Here is a 17707-nt window from a genome sequence, read left to right as displayed (position 1 = left end):
ATCCCAGGGGTATGTACTACCTTTTAAGTGTTCAATAGATGCTATAAATCATTCTGAAGCCATGTAGAAGGGCCAATGAATACTTAGAATCCTTTGCCAGAAAGTTATAGGAGAAGATCATGATTAACTGGCTCAAAATATAAAATTTTTATATCATGCACTAAAAGAGTTTGATGTAGAAAGGGCTTCAGAAGCTAGTGGATATAGTTTCCTGGTATTAGGGTATAAACAACTATTAATATTCTTTCTGATGATGTAATGCTATAACTTCAAATATTCTTTGATTTTGTTGTTAACCGAAAATCTTATTGAAGAGTCTTTACTGTGGTATAGTTCCTGACAACTAATAAATTAATTCTGAGCGTGGTTGAAAGTGTCCATTTAACTAGTATGTTCCAATACAGAGGGATATAAAAAATTATCAAGTATATAGAAACAGAATTTTAGAACTGGAGCATTAGAACTGGAGCAGACCTTAGGGAACAAAATGGAAGTGACATTCCATATTTACACAGCTCATTTGTATCAGAGTGAAACTAGAACCCTAGTTGCCTTCCACAACGTACTTCTATTTGTATTTTTAACATCCTTCATGTAATGTCATGGCTTTCCTTGATGACTTGAAAAAGGTCAGTACATTAACATTCTTTTAAAAGTGGAATGCCAGTAAATGTCTTCAGAGAAAGCTCAGATTCAGAGTTGGGGATATTTTCCTTCCAAGAGAAGTAACCTGGGTCTACTACCATTTCAGAAAGCTGTGTGCATGTTGACCTGTATATACATAAACATAAACATAAAAATCATACTTGGTGTAAAAGAGACCTTAAGCACTTATTTAGTTCAGTTATTTTCTTCCAAGAGGTAAAACATTATCATCCCTTTTTATTGAATAGATAAAAAAGTCCAGGCCCCAGGGAGATGGACTGATTTTTCCTAGGTCAGGTGACAGATGAGTAATGGTGAGGGCAGGACAGTTCTCCCAGCAAAGAACTACAATATGCAGTCTCTTGTTGGAATACAAAACAAAACCTGAAAACATATCAATTTCTTTAAAAATCATTTTCTGCTTCTTCTTCTTAAGTTCAAGGACCCAGAACTTTATACAAAATAGAACCTTCCATAATTGTGTAAAAGTAGATTACCAAGTAATTGATTGCATTTTAGATAGTATAGTCAAGTTCCTTGGTCTCCTTGAAAGTGAATCTTGAAAACTGGATTGACTATTGGCAGTTGGTCCACTGTCCCGTAAGTATTGTTTTGACTAATGAAATAAATAGAAGCCCTCAGATAGCTTGTTTTTGCTAATCAGCAAGTTGCTTCAGTGAATGTAGCAAAAATCAGGCACGAGTCACTATATATCACAGAAATAATCGAGATAAATTAGAAAATTGTCCAGATACTGTAGGCTGCATTTAGTAAAGCCAGGCAGAGCAACGTCAGGCAGAAATTACTCTCTTTTGGAGTTACAGATAATGGATATACAAGTACAGGTTGCAGTTTTGGTTTCACAAATGGAATTTGAGGGCAAAGGTGCAATTTGGTAATGAAAAGGTACAAATGGTATCTCTGTAGTGCAGCACAGTGGAGAAGCTTCTAGAAGAAACTTTATATGTAGTGGCCATAAAAATGCTCCTAGTACGGAGGTGCTACAAATAACACAATACTAATAATGATACAATAATATATCATTGTCCCCAGGTTGTAGTAGGATAACTCAAAACCTTCCTGCATGGGCTTCTCCCTCACATGTTACCGGATTAGAAAGGGGTTTCTGTCCTGCTTCCCAAAAGGTCAGATATTTAGGTCTGAAGAAAGAGGCGGAGGCTATGAAAAGTTCTGGATATTATATAAAGGTAGAAACTGATAAAACCAGAAAATAGAGGCAGGAAAAACAGTGATAGAAGACATGGAATGCAAAAGAAAAAGAGAGAAAGTAACATTTATTGGCATCTATTTTGATGAAAGACACTGTGCTGAACACTTTGTATTCTCATGTTTAATTCTCATAATAACTCTAGGAGGTAGCTACAATGTGCAGATGACAAAATAGCACGCAGAAATATTAATTTTCACACAGCTACTAAGTAACACAACTAAGATGCAAATTTCCACGTGACTTCACATTCCACTCTAGGCATTACCAGACCATTGGCAAAATTTCAAAATGAGAGATTGGCACAATCATCTAATAAATTGATTTTAGAAATAATATTTGAGATGGACTTACATAAACAAATATCAGAAGAGAAAGAAAAAGATGAAGAGATTACTTTGAAACACCCTGATCATAAAAGCCAAGTATCTGCTAAGCAATCTGACTTGAGAAGGGTGCTGTAATCAAGGTTTTAATTCAATATCTCTTGATCTGTCTTCCTCATTATCCTCATCCACCCTATTTCCAAGGGAGCTATAGTGACCTCGCAAGTCATCACCCATGCATAAAAGAGTGGGTACTGAAATATCTTTCCAGTCCTGACAAGAAGGAATGCGGATGTGTTTGACATCTTCACTCCCAGGAATGAAGCCAAATAGCTGCTTTATGCGATGCATGATGAGGAGCCGAGAGTGCTGCTCGGCTGCTTGTTCAAAGAGCTCTCTCTCATTCTGGAGGTGGCTGGTCCAGTAGCAATGTTGCAGAGAGGTGAAGGGAGAGCAGCACCTTGCCACACAGCAGGAGACTAAGACAGCAATGGTTGCCAAGGTGATCAAAATCCAACCCAGCATCTTCACATCATTATTAAAAAGAAAAACAGGAAGTATCAATACATCAAATATTCAAGCAACAGCCATGGGAGGAGGGATTCCTACAAACTAAAATATGAGCATAAAATTTGCTTTTCCCATCTTTAATATGTCAACAACGTTTTAATGATATGATTTGGAAATAGATCTCATGGAGGGCATAGGCCCAGCCATTTCAATTTGGTTTTTGAGTTACAAAGAAATTTGACCAGTTAACTTGGAATGGATTCTAAATACAGTCCTTGAAGTGACAGATGCTATAACCCACCAATTAACCTTACATATGATACATACCTTTCTTTGCTTTTAGTTCAACCTTACTTCTCAACTCTCAGGTACAGGCCTATGCATTCTTTGAGTGTTTAATAAATATTTGATAATGATGGTGATGAAAATGATACGATATATAATAATAGTAACCTTCTAAGGTGTCTTCAATGATGTACCAACGGGTGTTCATTGATATTTCTTCCTGAGTTGCTCTTTCCTCTTTTGCAGCTAAAAAGCAAGTCAGTGAACAGACTCATGTATCTAAATGTATTCTAAATAGCATAGTTGGCTGGGTATGGTGGCTCATACTTGTAATCTCAGCACTTTGGGAGTTCAGGCAGGTGGATCACTTGAGGCCAGGAGTTCGAGACCAGCCTGGCCAACATGGTGAAATCCTATCTCTACTAAAAATACAAAAATTAGTCGGGCATGGTGGCACATGCCTGTAATTCCAGGCACTCAGGAGGCTGAGGCACGAGAACTGCTTGAACCCAGAAGGCAGAGGTTGCAGTGAACCCAGATCATGCCATAAAAATGCTCTGGTGACAGAGAGAGACTCCATCTCAAAAAAAAAAAAAAAAAAAAGACAAAAAAAAATAAATAGCATAGTCACTGTGCCATGTAGTACATTATTGTTTTCCTTTTCATTTCCCTTGTCCTCAAATAATCATTTGCTGACCAGTTTCATTATGTGTCTTTGAAACATACTTTAAAAGGAAAATGAACTAGTTTTTGAGACTATTTAGAGTTGGCTTTTAAAGATTGACTCAAATGGCTGTTTTTTATTCTTAGAATCTTTTTTTTTTCTTTTCATTTTACTGTTTTCAATATTTTGCACTTCTTATGTTAAGTGAGAGAGGTAAGTTCCACATATTTGGGGATGGTAGCAGTATGCAGTCACAGTCTGGGTATTGAAGGCCTCTTCTGCATCTTATGATTTATCAACAGGCCTGGAGTTTCCAGTGTATGCACAGTGGGATAGTTGTACTCTATGGAGGTTAAAACCTACAAAGTGATATTTATTACCATTTAACTAAACAGAGGCCAGCATGGCGGAGGAAAAACCATCCCAGATGCCCATTAATCTATAAACAATCATTTACTGAGCTCCAGGTTGACCTTCCCCTGTGTGTAATACATATGCTTGGTTATGGGGAACTCAGATGTGAATAATTAAAGATGCATTCATTTTCTCTGTGATTTTTAAGCCTGAAAAGGGAGACAAATGAGCAAGCCAAGAAATATGACACAATGGGATAGTTTTTGATATGAGTAATCAGAGCACCCGAGGAAGCACAATGGAATGAACTCACTTAAGGGAAAGGAGTATCAGGGAATACTTCCCAGAGGAGATAATGCAAAAGCCTAGATTATTAAAAAGAAGTTCACCAGATGAAAGAAGGTAAAGCGAGTTCTAAGAAGGTAAAGAAAAATAGCATGAATAGTTGGCAGAACCTCAAGACATTTGGACTCACATGCTCGTAGGAGTCATGTAAAAGTGGTCAAGGGCAAGATGTTGAAGCCTTGCATGTTATGCCAAGAAATTGAGTTTGTTCTTAGGCTAGTAGAAAATCACTGAAGGGCTTCATATGCAGTAGGGAAGGGATCTCATCATTCAATTTGCACTTAGAAAGATATTTTTGGCATATGTCTAGAAGGTAGATTGAAATGGAGTGAAGTTAATGTCAGGAAGATACTTTAGAATGGGACATAGGCAAAGAAGATAATTGAATTTAAGGCTATTTTGTCTCACAAAAATCTAACTGAAAAAATAACATATATTAATGAAATGTGATTGAAGGTTGAGACAGTCACAGAAGACGGCCTAGTGAAAAGGAAATAGCATGATCTTGGGATATCTTGATCCAGTTTATTAGCCCTGAATTATACAAGTTACATAAACTTTTTGAGCTTTGATTTACTTATCTGTAAAATGGGGTAGTAATATCCATCTCTCAATATTATCAGAACTAGAATTAAGATATGAAATATTTATACAGTATATGAAAAGTACATCAATAAATGTAAGTTTTGTTGTCACAAAACCAAACAACCTACTGGCAATGGTACTCAGAACTGTAAAAGTGTCTTTTCACAGAAATTTGTGTATGCATTTAATAACACATTTTATTTTGACTTTAAGAAAATCTTACCAATGCGTATTACAATTTAGCTTTTCTTAAGCAAGAAAATTATTTTAAGTTATACTTTATTGATTTTCTGAATTTTCACATATTTTTACATAGCTCCTCTGAGCATTAGGGCTAGTATTTTAAAAGTTAAGACAGAGCATATCTAATGGTATTTCTAACTTTTTAAAAACTGGGCCATATTGCAATAACTTGATATTCTGTGTCTTGATGGTAGCTTTTCCCGACTAAATAACTTTAGCATTTCTAAAATGTAGTAACTCTAAGATTACCAGTGAAAAAATATGCATGCCTTTGCAATAAGTAGTTTTAAAAAGCTATGCTTTTACTATATGACAGTGGTTTCAGAATGTGTTTTTTCCTCAAATCCCTTGGAGAAATTGATGACAGCCAATGTCACTCTTTCTACTGACAAAATGCACAATAGCACTTTAAAAATTTAACCTATAAATGTAGTAGGGTTCAGGCTTTCTTCCTACCCCACTCTACTTTCTGACATAAACCTATCCATAGACACCAAATTTAGAATCACAACTGGAATTATTTTTCATTATAATTAAGCTTCCTATAATTTTAGATGAGATAGTAATACATTAGAATGCATATTTAAAGGCCGGGCGCGGTGGCTCAAGCCTGTAATCCCAGCACTTTGGGAGGCCGAGACGGGCGGATCACAAGGTCAGGAGATTGAGACCATCCTGGCTAACACGGTGAAACCCCGTCTCTACTAAAAAAATACAAAAAACTAGCCGGGCGAGGTGGCGGGCGCCTGTAGTCCCAGCTACTCGGGAGGCTGAGGCAGGAGAATGGCGTAAACCCGGGAGGCGGAGCTTGCAGTGAGCTGAGATCTGGCCACTGCACTCCAGCCTGGGCGATAGAGCGAGACTCTGTCTCAAAAAAAAAAAAAAAAAAAAAAAAAAGAATGCATATTTAAGAATATATATACAGAAGATGGGATTTACTAATATAGCAATAATATTCATTATAATATCTAAAATCTATTGTTCTTAATATAGATTCTAGAAATCATATCAAACACTTCCAATATATTGGTAAATGTATTCCTCACAACAACCCCATGTGGTAGGTGCCATTAATATCCCCATTTTACTCAAGGTTTTGCAGGTTAATAAGTGGCAAAGCAAGACTAAAACTCAGTTCTGCTGACTCCAAAGCCCAACATGCTAACTATGTATATTCGCTCAGTAGAACTCACTTTGATGAACAGTATCTAGTATTGTATTCTATAATCAGAGAATATGAGAAGCAGTAGGAATCTGCAATGTTTCCAGTGACTATAGTTCTATGGGATAACATAGCAGGGGGAAAAAAATCTACTTACCTGTGACTGGTATCTGTGCAGAAGAGCTATTTCATCTCTTACTAGGATCACGTCAGAAGGAGCTGATCTGCAACATGGAAACCCAGCTAGGATCTCTTCTCGTTTGCTGGCACTGACATTATCAAATATTGGGTAATGGTCCACAGATGCAAATTCACTTGCTGCACATTCATAGTACGTGCCTGTCAGCAGGGTCACCGCCAGCCAGGTTAAAGGAGCAACAACTGCCCTCCCAGTGATGCTGAAGAACCTAAGGCAAGCCAGCTTGCACTCTAGGGGGCTGATTCTCCTGTATGGAGGGACACAGCTGCAGCAGTATTCACCGGTAATTGTCCACATTTGGCTTCTCAGAGCAAAGCCAGCAATCAGAAGGATCAAGGCAGGAATGACAAGAAAAGCAGAACCATAATAGAAATTTTTTCCAACCTGACAAGGACAGCTGAATGTGGAAGAGGAGAAGAGCTGTTGCCCACCAGCAGTCAAAGCTGCAATTAAAGAATTGATAAATATACCATTTCTCTGCAGAGAAGACACAATACTGTTGAGAGTTGGGCCCATCGTGGGAAGCTCTTACACAAATCAGCTTGTGGCCCTTTCTGATCATTAGACTCCGCCAGCTATAACCATTTTATGGGATCTTACTTGTTTAACTGGTTGTGTCAAGTGATCCAACATCCTTACATGTTTAAAGGATTCTAGCATCTTTCCTTGTGTACTTTGAAAACGCTGAGCTCAGATTGATTACAGCTGAAAGAAATTGAGAGCAAGCTCCTTTAGGTATGAGTGAAGGGAGGAATTTCTTTTTTTTACTATAATTAAAAAGGAGGCTCGCTTAGAAAGCAGGCTGCCTCCATCTTTCTGTGTGCTGCTTTGTATGACACAAAATGCTGAGCACCAGCAAATAGAGCATTGAAAGCAAAACGAGACATTCTTAACCTTGTACTAGACCAGCATCTTGTCACCATAAAATTATCATAAAATTATTAATGGAAATTATTAAATACTAGAGCAATCCAAAATTTAGGGCTGGCTGGAATGTTCCTAAGGGTTCTGCTAGAAGAGCTCAAAAGATTTCCCGAAGGAAAGAACAAGGCTAGATGCCCCTAAAGCCAAATCACAACAAAATATTCTAACTTTGCATAAAAATTTTAAATCTGCTTGCATTCACAGAATATTGCTATGTGCTGCTTAAAATTTTAAGTTGCAGATTTGCTTATTGGTATCTTTTTGTTATATGAAAATATGATTTTTTTTTTTTGAGACAGAGTCTTGCTCTGTTGCCGAGGCTGGAGTGCAGTGGCCCGATTTCGGCTCACTGCAAGCTCCGCCTCCCAGGGTTCACACCATTCTCCTGCCTCAGCCTCCCGAGTAGCTGGGATTACAGGCGCCTGCCACCTCACCCAGCTAATTTTTTTGTATTTTTAGTAGAGACGGGGTTTCACCGTGTTAGCCAGGATGGTCTCGATCTCCTGACCTCGTGATCTGCCCACCTTGGCCTCCCAAAGGCTGGGATTACAGGTGTGAGACACCACACCTGGCCGATATTTGGTTTTTAATAAAGTTATATATCTGAAAACAAAAAGTAAGATGTAAGATGTTTTCTTTGTGTATTTAACCAGTAAATATTTATTATAGAATTTCAATATAAAGGGCACCGAAATAGGTTTGACTGGGTTTATACAAAGTGAATATGATATACATTTCTCTTCTCAAATAAACTTTTAACTGAACATGGTTAAACACATAATTAGTGAATGGAAAGGTAGTACTGAGAAATTCACCCAAAATGCAGTATAAACAAACAAAGAAATAAAATAATTATTTTTGAAAACAGTTAAGCAACTATACAATATGTCTAGTAGGAGTTCTGGAAGAAAAAAGGAAGGAATAGAAAGGCAATATTTGAAGAAGAAATAACTGAGAACTTTGCAGAATCAAAGAAAAGTTCTTATATCCGAAGAATGTTGGGTATTCTGAGCAATATACAGAAAAATAAATGCACAACTAAACACAGAGTAAAACTGCAGAATGTGAAAAATAAAGAGATTCTTTAAAACTATCAGAAAGAAAAAAACAGATAACCTACAAAAGAAGGGCAATGACTGACAGCAGACTTCTCATCAGTAACAGTAAAGACCAGAAGACATTATCTTCAGAGTGCTTAATACCAGCCAAACTATCATTCAAGACTGAGCAAAATAAGGACACATCAAGGCTAAGGGAATTTACCATCCACAGAACCTCATTAGGAGGGTTACTAAAGGATATATTACAGCAAAAAGAAAAATGAGCCCTGAGGAGAGACACAGGAGCAAAAAATAATGATGGGCACAAGTATAATCTTTTAAAAGTCCATTCACTTCAGAAATAACTAATTTTTATTTCAAAAGTAACAACTAAAGCAATATATTATTATAATAAGATGTCACTACATATCTACTAAAATGTCTAATATAAAAAGACTAGCCATACCAAATGTTGGCAAGGAGGCAGAGCAACTGAAATTCTCATATACTCATGGTGGGAATGTGAAATGGAGTAAACAATTTGGAAAATTGTCATTTTATTTAAAAGGTAGCCATACATCTGCCATATAACATAAGCACTTGTCTCCTAGTTACTTACACAAGAGAAATGAAAGCACATGTCCACATGAAAACTTGCACATGAATGTCCATAGCAACCCTATTTAGAATAGCCAAAAGCTGGAAACAACCCAAATATTCATCAACAAAGGAATGAATCAACAAAGTATTATACATTCATACAAAGGAATACTACTCAGCAAAAAAAAAAAAAAAAAAAAAAAAAAAAAAAGGATAAAACGATTGAAAGTAACGGCAAAAACCACAATTACATTTGTGCCAACCTAATATATATTAGTAACATGAATGAATTCAGAAATAATTTTCTGGATGAAATAATTCAGGAAAAGTACATAGTGTATGATTCTTTTAATGTAAAATTTTAGGAAATGTAAATTAATCTATACCGACAGAAAACAGACCAGTGCTTGCCTAGGAAGTCTGGAAGTAGGGATAAGAAGAGAGGGATTATAAAGGAATATGAGAAATATCCCTTTGTAATTCTGGGGTTGTATCAACTTGTGCCGCGGAATTTTAATTTAAGGAGGTGACTGAGTGACAACACAAAGAGGCCAATGCCATTTAAATAATTTATTGCCACATAAGATCATGGGGGCACATCAGGTTTGGTCAGGGGACAAGAGGTGGCAGGGAAAGCCTAGCTAGAGCCTCTATTGGGCACTGTGTGGAAAAGGCAAGGGAGGTCAGGGAAGACACTTAGGGTTGGCTCACTTAAACAATTCTGATTGGCCTTGGGGCACAGAGGCTATCCCTGTGACCTGGGATATTGCCTGTGACCTGGCCATAGTTTATTTAAGGGAGGATAAATATTGGCTTGGTAAATGAAAATTAGATAAGGAAGTGGTTCAGATTATGGGCTTTGATCACAGGGGTGATGTAAGCAACTTGGCCATTATTTGACCTTGTAATTAATGGATGCCGAATAGACAAATACAGAATCTGAGAAAACTCAACTAGAACAGGGATGATGGAAATGTTAATTACATTGATTTATTTGGTGGCTTCCGGGGTATAAGTGTAATCACTAAAAGAATAGAAATCCAACGCATAGATCATTCAAAAAAGAGGAAATACAAAGAGAATATTGACAAGAAAGGAGAGAGTAAACAATGGAAAGAGGCTGGTAAAGAGAAAACAGAAAATAATGGTAGAAATGGGACTAAATATATCCATAATCACAACAAAAAATTTTTTTCAACAGCTAACAATCACGGACACTAGTTACTGCTCTAAGAACTTTATGTTATTTAGTTCCTACAATAACCCTATGATGAGATACTAATATCCTCAATGTTTTTACAGATAAGAGGACTAAGGTGTGGAGAGATTACCCAGGAAAATTGACGTGGCCCTTCCGCCCATCACACACAGATGAGCAGAAGCGCCAGGATTGGGACTCAGGTGGTCTGACACATGCTTTTAACCACTATTCCAGAGCTAGATTAAACTTACCTACAAAGTCACTGGAAAATAGAGTCATGCTGCTTACAAGTGATACTCTCAAAACTGTACCACAATGCTTGAAAATGAAGGTACTGAAATATATATCAATGGGAGCAATAATATTAACAGAAGGCAAAACTTAACTAAAAAGTGTCAAAAGGAATAATTTTGGCAATTGTCAACTTGTGTGTCTGTGACTGCATAACTTTGAAATATATAAAGCAATAACTAATCAAATTATAAAGAAAAATTCTTACAATTATGGATATATATGTGTGTGTGTGTATATATATGATGGAGTTTCGCTCTTGTCGTCCAGGATGGAGTTCAATGGCACGATCTCGGCTCACTGCAACCTCTGCCTCCAAGGTTCAAGCAATTCTCCTGCTTCAGCCTCCCGAGTAGCTGGGATTACAGGCATGTGCCACCATGCCCGGCTAATTTTTTGTATTTTTAGTAGAAACCGAGTTTCACCATGTTAGCCAGGCTGGTCTCGAACTCCTGACCTCAGGTGATCTGCCCACCTTGGCCTCCCAAAGTGCTGGGATTACAGGCCTGAGTTACCATGTCTGGTTGGAGAGATATTTTTAATATGCTTTTATCAGAAATGAATCAATCAAGTAAATATCAGAAAATATATAAAATGTACAAAGAACAAACTTAGCAAGTTTTGTCTGAGATTTATATATATGTATATAAATAATATGTAATGTATTTACATTTCAAAACAGAAAAGAGGTCTTGAAATGTTCTCAACACATAGAAATGATAAATACTCAAGATGATGGATACCCTAAATGCCCTAACTTGATCATTGTATATTCTATCCATGTACCTCATAAATATCATGTATCAACACAAAAATTTTAAAAAGCAAAGCCTGAAGTGTATATAGCAACATGTTTAGTAAAGCTTAATAGTAAATACCACATCTTTCCTTAGGCTTATAATTTAATTTTTATTTTTTACATATATATACATTTTGAGACAGAGTCTCACTCTGTCACCCGGGATGAAGTGCAGTGGCACCATCTCAGCTCACTGCAACCTCCGCTTCCCAGGTTCAACTGATTCCCTTGCCTCAGCCTCCCAAGTAGCTAGGATTACAGGTGCCCTTCACCACGCCTGGCTAATTTTTTTTTTGTATTTTTAGTAGAGATGGAGTTTCGCCATGTCGGCCAGGGTCTCGAACTCCTGACCTCAGATGATCCACCAACCTCGGTCTCCCAAAGCGTTGGGATTACAGACATGCACCACCATGTTCGGTCTCCTTGTGTTTATAATTTTATATTTAAAAATCAACTTAATTAAAGTATAGATGGTCCCCACCTTACAATTGTGTGAAGGCGATATACATTCAGTAGAAACCCTACATCAAACATGCATACAACCAATCTGTTTTTTTATTGTCAGTTCTGTATTCAATAAATTACATGACATATTCAATACTTTATTATGAAATAGGCTTTCTGTTAGATGATTTTGCTCAGCTGTAGGCTAATGTAAGTGTTCTGAGCATGTTAAGGAAGGCTAACTTAAGCTGTGTTGCTCGGTACGTGAGGTATATTAAATGCATTCTGAGTTCTGATTGGTTTATCGGGATATAACCCTATCACAAATTGAGGAGCATCTGTATATGGGGAGTAAGGAAGTAGAGAAGGAAACTGTAGACCATTCTTTCAGGGAATTATGTAGGAAAGGATGGAGCATTGATTGATTAGATGTCATTATTGGATTGTAAAATTCTTGCTGTAAAGGAGTTTGTAGATGATAAATTCCCAAGTTTTACTATTGCTTACTGTTGAAAGAACTAATCACTTCATCTGCAGTGCCAATGTGTAACTTGTCAATGACTGTGAATGATTACATTCATGAGTAATCAATTTTCTCAGTTCTTTTGTGATGTTATAATACTTCAGACTAGTGAACACCAGAAATTTATTTCTTACAGGTCTGGAGGTTGGGAAGTACAAGATCAAGGTGCTGGCATTGTTTTCTGGCAAGGGCTCTTCTCTGCTTCCAAGATGGCACCTTGTTGCTATATCCTCACATAGCAGAAAAGCAACAAAAGTCTAAGCTATTTCCTTCCAGCCCTTTGATAAGGTACTAATTCATTCACGAGGGCAGAGCCTTCATGACCTAATCATTTCCGCAAAGGCCCCAACTCTTAAAACTGCCACTATGGGCATTAAGTTTAAACACGTAAGTTTTAGGGACATTCAGACCTTTGTCTTCTCTGATAGTTTGTGGGTGATCATACAACCCACAGATCAGTGGATGTCCTCCTTTATTAGCACCTTCCCAAGTGTCTACTCTGCTGCCCACGTATTCCCAAAGGACCAGCCTAGGAGCGTAGCACAATTCACCATTTCCTTGGGTTGGTTGACTGCAGTGCAGTTTGACTAGACTGAAGAATGCGTCTTTCTCCTAACCCCAGTTCCAAATTTAGTCCTAACAAGACTAAAGAACTCTTAGTAAAACACGAAAAACTTTGCTTATGCATTATCTTGAAATAATATCTTGAATAAATATCTTTCGTAGTTGGCTGCCAGGGCAGACATTATAGATCATGTACCTGCTTGAAACATCATCTCTGTGCTTTCTTCTATTTAAGAGAGGAGTGCTTTTACATTAAAAAAGGAGTCTGTGGAACACAGGGCTCACTGGCATCCTAAGAGATGCTGAAGAATAGTAGGCTTCATAGTCTGAAAACCAGTAAACCAGTGTTCCCTGTGATAGTGAGTACAGCTGTGGTCGTGCAGGTTGTGCTTTGTACAGTAGCACCTGGCAGGGTCTCTGCTCCTTCCTCAAGCTCTGTGTCTTGACTGGAAGGTCATGGGGCAAAGGTGAACCATGTCAGTCTGAAATACAAGCTGGCTTTTTCTAATACACCCAATGACATCCTGAATTCTCCCGATGGCCCTAATGTGACCATACCACAGCCATTAGAGTTTGGTGAAATTGATTCCAGTACTGCCATCACCTCGCAGCAAGCACACAGGCCCTTTCTATGTTATTCTCTGCAGTATCTAACTCAGAACTCAGGATTGCCCACAAATTGACCCAGCAACATGCTGTCACTGAACCTTAGTAAGCTTTGTGAGTCGTCTCTAAAATAGTTTGCTCTAACATAATTAGAGTGTGTGCAGTACCAAATATATCTGATTTGGAATCATCAAATTTAGTCCAAATCCCTTCTTGTTGCCAACATCCAGATAACCTTGAACACATTTCTCAACCTCTCTACTTTTAGATTCTTATCCTGTAAAATGGCCACAATTACAGTAATATTTCATAGATTGTATTTGAATTAAAATGAGATAAAGAGAATGCAAACCATGTTGTAAACTGTAAATTTGATATACATATAAGTTGCTATTAATCGCTACTAAAAAACTCTCCACCCCTACCCCACAACCAAGTGAAATTAATTTTCCTGAGATCATACTGTCATAGAACATATGCAGTCATGGAAATACCGTAGATATTGTAAAATTCCGTTCAATTTATCCAACTACAAGAATAACCTATCGTAACTAGTCTTTATATAGTGCATTTAATGTGTTTTACGGCACACCTGTGTCTTTGATTCTCACAATTATTCTGTGAGGTGGGTGATATTGTTGCCATTTTGCAAATGTGGAAACTGAGCCATAGAGCAATAAAATGGCTTGCCCGAGGCCACACAGCCAATAAATGGTAGGGCTGCAACAGCCTGAGCCTTCCAAGTCCTCCTAGGTTCTTTCAACTACACCACACTTTTCTTCAAAGTATTCTTGAGTCTGTCCCTTTATAGCAAGAATTTGCCAGAACAAATAGGACGAATGGACTCAAACTATAAGTAGTAGAAAACTACTTTCCTAAACTGAATTTTCCGCTTCTGTTTCTGGAAAGATTTTGATCTTCCTCTGCACCCTGCAGTTGTCAAGGTGAAAGGATTTTTTATTTGAACTTTAAGTATTTCTGCATAAATAAAGAGAGCCTTCAATAGCTAACGTCTCCAGAACTCTCAAAAGAAAGCTAAGGGCTTACTTCCTCTACCAGATCATTATACTTTATTATACTGTAGAGCACCCATTTTGAACAACAGTTTTGTAAGAAAATATTGCCCGTCCTATCACTCCTTAATGTTGTTGATTGCTGCTAATGAAAAGAAAAAAAGGTTACCAGATATATTTCAATACTGCAATCACACAAGATAGGGATCTATGGTTTTGGGGACAATATGATAACCATTGGTGTAATTAAGGGATCAGGTTTGAACTCAGGATTTATTACCTACAGATTGCTGATCTTGTCTCTCTAATTCTTACAACAATCAATCCAAGACTGAATAATGCTAACATTTAGATCTATCTTGGATTGCAAAGGTTTCTGTTTATGATTTTAAAACAATGTATTGGCATGAGAACAAAACACCACTCTTGAACTCCCTTGGGCTAAAGAATTTTTTGTGTCTCAGTGCTTCAGGTCTGACTTCACATTATCAGCTTTTATGGCTCTAGATTACAATTCATCCTTACAAATGAAGCAGTTATTTGATCCATGGTAAGTTACGTGGCTATAAGAAAATCCTGTTGTTATGTTCAGCAAAGAGCAAAAGCAGTAGAGTGCAGAAGTAGCACTCCTGTCTCAAAGCAAGGAAGAGCTTACAAAAACAAAACAAAAAGACCTGGACTGATATACCTTTAAGAAACAGACAAAAGAAGATAAATTGAAGATCACATTCTTCATCTATCAAGCACTATGTCTCACGCTGCACACCGAAGACCAGAATACCATAAAATAGTAAGATCTTTCTACAAAGAGATTTTTTCTACTTCAGAGAAAATGTTTTCTTGAGTGATTTCTGATTTATTTTAAAAAGTGATGCTACAAGAATTTTTAGTGGAGGAAAGAGAGTGTTCAGCGAGGTGAATCATAAATGCCACATCCAGGAATAATTATGATTATCTCCCACATAAAGAATAATCAATTCTTTATACAGACTTTAAGGTCTTCTTTTCTGACTAATTATATCCATACGAGTGTCAATTTTTTTTTGCCTCTGACAGAAGATATGAAAATATTAGCAATTTTTTGTATTTCATACTTCAGGAAATAGGAATTTTTATATATATATATATGTATGTGTATACAGGTATATATATGTGTATATATATGTGTGTACATTTACATATATAGTTGATTATGTGTAAAACTGAATAGAAATAGGTCATCAAAAAAGGATTGCCTTTAAAAATGTTTCCTAGTCTTATTGTAACTTGGTATGTAATATTATCCTTTCTATATATTCCAGGTTAAGAGTTATTTATAAACCTTACTTTTTTGCAGATTAGTTTTAAATAACATTCTTTAATACTCTCTTAGTTTTAGCCATTCAGAAGCTACAGATACAAAAACTCATTGTTAACTTTAAAATTCTGTTAATTATTTCAGGAGACTGACGGGCATTTGATATGATTAAGTAATTTCAGACTTGGTGTTTAGAATTGTAGTGACTAACTGGCATACTTCAGTTTGAAATGCCTGCGGATACCTCCTCTGGCATTCTGGTATCTTGATTTATTTTCCTGTGGGACTCTCAAGTGCTAAAGATAAATGATACATACTTCCTATTATACCAAAATCACTTGATTTTATAACGCAGTTAAAATGTATTTTTATCCTGATACATTCATAACCTACTGAAATAGTTAATGATGTTCTCTCAGATATTCACATGATTATTTTTATTGTTTTAAAAACTATGAAGATAAACTTATGTTGACCTTTCCTAGCATCTGTGGTATGGATTTGAGACCCAGCTGAACAGGCAGTTCAAGGTACAGTCCTTGGCCATGAAGCAGAATAGAGAAAGCTGGCCTTTATGGGTACTGAACCAGAAACTCAGCTGGAAATAAAATAGGTTTCAATATATAATAGTGCCCACCCATCAGGGACAGAGAAGAAATTCCATTATTTCAGTTTGGCCTTAATTATAAATGGACACAATTTTGGGACCATGGCATGTAGGTAGGGTATAATTTTTTTTTACTTTTATTTTTTTCAGATTCTTTTGTTTTACTGGTAGTTACAACAATCTCATTCTCTCTCTCTCTCTCTCTCTCTCCTTCACCTTTGTTTATCTTTATGCTGTAGCATTAGTATATGGCAGCACTTTGTCTTCTGCTGTGGCTCTTATATGTTAGGCAGACTTTTCATTGATAATTTACCAGCATTTCTTGTGATTTATTATTAGGTTCTTGGAAGAATCCTAAGTCAAACCTAAATTGTCTTAAGCTTTAGTTTTCATTTATAATTTACTCTAAAAATGGGACATATTTTGGAGATCTATAAGGAAATATCACTTTCCCCTTTTTTCTCTAAGTAAAAAGAAAAGAAACTCAACAAATTTGCTGCTACATTTGGGTTTATCCTGAAGGTCTCCTTGGCAGATCCGGGAGCCATTAGGGATTGTGCAGACTCCTGAGAAGTCTTATCCAATTCTTCCTTCCGACTGAAAACATGGCTGGCATATATTTTAGAAAAACAGAAATTTATGTTAGAAATTAGTATTTTTAAAAAACTGTCCTCCATGAAAATACATTGCAAGTTATCATGTAAGCAAATGCATAGAAGGATGTTCTCATGTTGAGAAATTCATTTCATTTAACGGCTGTCTCTCCCCCACCCCACATCAATGTATCCAAATGTTAATATAATTTGTTTTCAAAAGTGCGAATTGTTGCAATAATAGGAGGAAGGAAAAATTGTACAGATGACCTCTAAGGCTACTTCAAACCAGATTTTGTAAAAAAAAGAAATACAGTAGTATACTGTCATAACTTGCCTGTAACAAGAAACTACCCCTTTTTCTCCAGAATAAAGATCTCTTTGTCCTTACCTATGGAGCTCTGGTTGCCCAGCTGTGTAAGGATTATGAGAAAGATGAAGATGTGAACCAATATTTAGATAAAATGTAAGTGGAAGTCCTTCATTCTTCTTGAATGTCTGTTGTTTCTTACATCACCTGCATTCTTGCTGCCTCTGATGACTTCCCTTGCTTCATTTCACCAGCGGTTCTTCTATCTCAATTAATCACATCTGAAAGCTGAACATAATTTCTTACAAGTGCCATTTGGGTTGATAGAATAAAGTAATAGGAAGGAATT

The 17707-nt window shown here is 36.7% G+C and overlaps 2 protein-coding genes across 5 annotated transcripts in view; one reads left to right on the top strand and one right to left on the bottom strand.

Moving 5' to 3' along the window:
* LOC105465475 (trafficking protein particle complex subunit 3L) overlaps positions 1–17707 on the top strand; it is a 100562-nt gene that overhangs the window by 10939 nt on the left and 71916 nt on the right. For all 3 annotated transcript variants that reach the window (XM_071096349.1, XM_011713922.2, XM_071096348.1), the window contains exon 2: positions 17417–17514. In XM_071096349.1, the coding sequence (XP_070952450.1) occupies positions 17513–17514 (2 nt within the window). In that variant the 5' untranslated portion in view covers positions 17417–17512. The remainder of the gene's footprint in view (positions 1–17416; positions 17515–17707) is intronic.
* Positions 2280–17003, bottom strand: CALHM4 (calcium homeostasis modulator family member 4). 2 transcript variants are annotated; one of them, XM_011713919.2, is made up of 3 exons: positions 16945–17003; positions 6505–6571; positions 2280–2724 (listed from the first exon to the last, which is right to left on the bottom strand). In XM_011713919.2, exons 1-3 carry the CDS (start codon positions 17001–17003, stop codon positions 2338–2340), a joined length of 513 nt encoding a protein of 170 aa, XP_011712221.1. In that variant the 3' UTR covers positions 2280–2337. The 2 variants fall into 2 exon arrangements, with proteins under 2 accessions (XP_011712221.1, XP_011712222.1); XM_011713920.3 differs by lacking the exon at positions 16945–17003 and having other exon boundaries at positions 6505–7172.

The sequence above is a fragment of the Macaca nemestrina genome, chromosome 5 (genome assembly GCF_043159975.1).
Source record: "Macaca nemestrina isolate mMacNem1 chromosome 5, mMacNem.hap1, whole genome shotgun sequence".
Classification (NCBI taxonomy): domain Eukaryota; kingdom Metazoa; phylum Chordata; class Mammalia; order Primates; family Cercopithecidae; genus Macaca; species Macaca nemestrina.
The sequence above is the reverse complement of the archived record's forward strand: the minus strand, read 5'-3'. Positions and strand labels throughout refer to the sequence as shown.

Excerpts from the sequence above, each read along its gene's own strand:
- CALHM4 (XM_011713920.3), bottom strand. The coding sequence starts at position 7,062 with ATGGGCCCAACTCTCAACAGTATTGTGTCTTCTCTGCAGAGAAATGGT. Across the intron at positions 2,725-6,504 it reads TGCACAGATACCAGTCACAG|ATGCTGGGTTGGATTTTGAT; the intron begins GTAAGTAGATTT and ends AATGATGTGAAG.